The sequence below is a fragment of the Anarrhichthys ocellatus genome, unplaced genomic scaffold, assembly GCF_004355925.1.
Source record: "Anarrhichthys ocellatus isolate YVR2014 unplaced genomic scaffold, GSC_Weel_1.0 scaffold19, whole genome shotgun sequence".
NCBI lineage: Eukaryota > Metazoa > Chordata > Actinopteri > Perciformes > Anarhichadidae > Anarrhichthys > Anarrhichthys ocellatus.
The window spans coordinates 351,101-352,743 of NW_022280049.1; the positions used below are offsets into that span (position 1 = coordinate 351,101).

A 1,643-nucleotide genomic window follows, 5' to 3' on the forward strand; every position below is an offset into this window, starting at 1 on the left:
TGTGTGTGTGTGTGTGTGTGTGTGTGTGTGTGTGTGTGTGTGTGTGTTGCTTCCAGTCATTCCCAGTGCGCTCTCTGGGCTGGGTGGAGATGGCAGAACAGGACCTGAGTGAGGGGAGAAGCAGCGTGGCCGTCCACCACTGTATCAGACAGCTGTCCTACTGTAGGAGGGACATACAAGACTCAGCCGGTGTCTGGGGAGAGGTCAGTGTGTCAGCAGCAGAGACAGACAGTTACATACAGTATGTACACTACAGTGGCAAGTTTCTTGACTGTTTGGCTTGTGAGTGATGCACAGCACCTTGTCACAGTTTGCATGTCTATGAGTTCAAGACTTTCAACCAAAGTAAGATTTCTCTGACTGTTAGCAACCTAAATCCTCTTACAGACCCTTGTTTTGAACCACAGTCTATCCTTGTTTGTGGTCTTACAGGGTAAAGGGATGCTGCTTGTGCTTCAAGACCGCATGTTGATCCTGGTTGACCCGGATGATCGCAGCCTGCTCCACTCTCAGCCAATCAGTAGCATCCGTGTCTGGGGTGTCGGCCGAGACCACGACAGGTAGGTGGACATCAAAACTGTCTTTTTCCTTTTTGGGAAACCTTTTTTTTTTGTCGCTGTATAAATTTACAGACATTCTTGACATTCTGTTTTAGCGATTCCAGGTGTCACATTTCCTCTTGAACTTGGAACTGTTGAACACACACAAAGAAGAACTCACACAAACACATAAAACAAGCTCCAGACATGCACATAAGTGTGTGCAACACACGGCACATAAAACACTGAAAAATGCATGTGTGGTACATTCTTGCTGATTCAGGAGTTTTAACTAATCATCAGAGAAATCAGCCTCATTATTATTCGATGCAAATTTGCACAAGTTGCATTCAAAACTCCATGATTATGCTCATTGCTCCATATTTCCGTTCCAGACTGACCCTCAGTCATTTGGCAATGTCCCATGGTCTTAACCTTTCACTATTGAGCTGACAGTGTGCTGAGGCTTGCACAGCTGCTAATGGGGGGGACAAGCAGAGCCCTCATTGATATGGGCCCCTGAGGGTTTCCATTAGCCCTCGGAGCAATCGCTTCAAACACTCACACAAAGCCTGTACACATCTGGAAACATTAGTGCTGATGTGATATGCATATGCATAGATGTAATGTGTATGAGGCCTGTTGCCGTATTTGCGTATGTGCATAAAGCCATATGAGCTTAACATACATAACATCTTGACACCAATATACAAGTCTTGTGAAATCTTTTCTCAATACTAAATGTTAAACCACTAAGAGCCAAGACACTTTGATGGATTCTCTTTGGACGGTCCAAAGTAGCTGTCTGGTTCTGACGTGGAATTGGGTGAAGATGGAGTTTATCTGCGTAAAAAGGCTTGATCTCACTTCACTCTCCCATACTTGCAGTATCTTGTTACCTTCGTTCTCTCTACCTGTCTCTGTCTCCCTACATAGCTTTTCTGTCTTCCCTCTTGTCTTCTTAAGTGCCTCCATAGTCTCTCTCACACTCAAGGGGATGCACCCACCCACTCCTCTTCTCTCCTTCCCTCAACACCAACACTACCACTACATTAGTTGTGTGTGTGTGTGTGTGTGTGTGTGTGTGTGTGTGTGTGTGTGTGT

At 45.5% G+C, this 1,643-nt stretch overlaps 1 protein-coding gene across 2 annotated transcripts in view; it reads left to right on the forward strand.

Annotated features, from left to right (window-relative positions):
• The window catches only part of apbb2a (amyloid beta (A4) precursor protein-binding, family B, member 2a), a 35,111-nt gene that overhangs the window by 9,308 nt on the left and 24,160 nt on the right, over nucleotides 1-1,643 (forward strand). For both annotated transcript variants that reach the window (XM_031857758.1, XM_031857755.1), the window contains 2 exons: nucleotides 57-203; nucleotides 433-560. In XM_031857758.1, coding sequence (XP_031713618.1) covers nucleotides 57-203; nucleotides 433-560 — 275 coding nt within the window. The remainder of the gene's footprint in view (nucleotides 1-56; nucleotides 204-432; nucleotides 561-1,643) is intronic.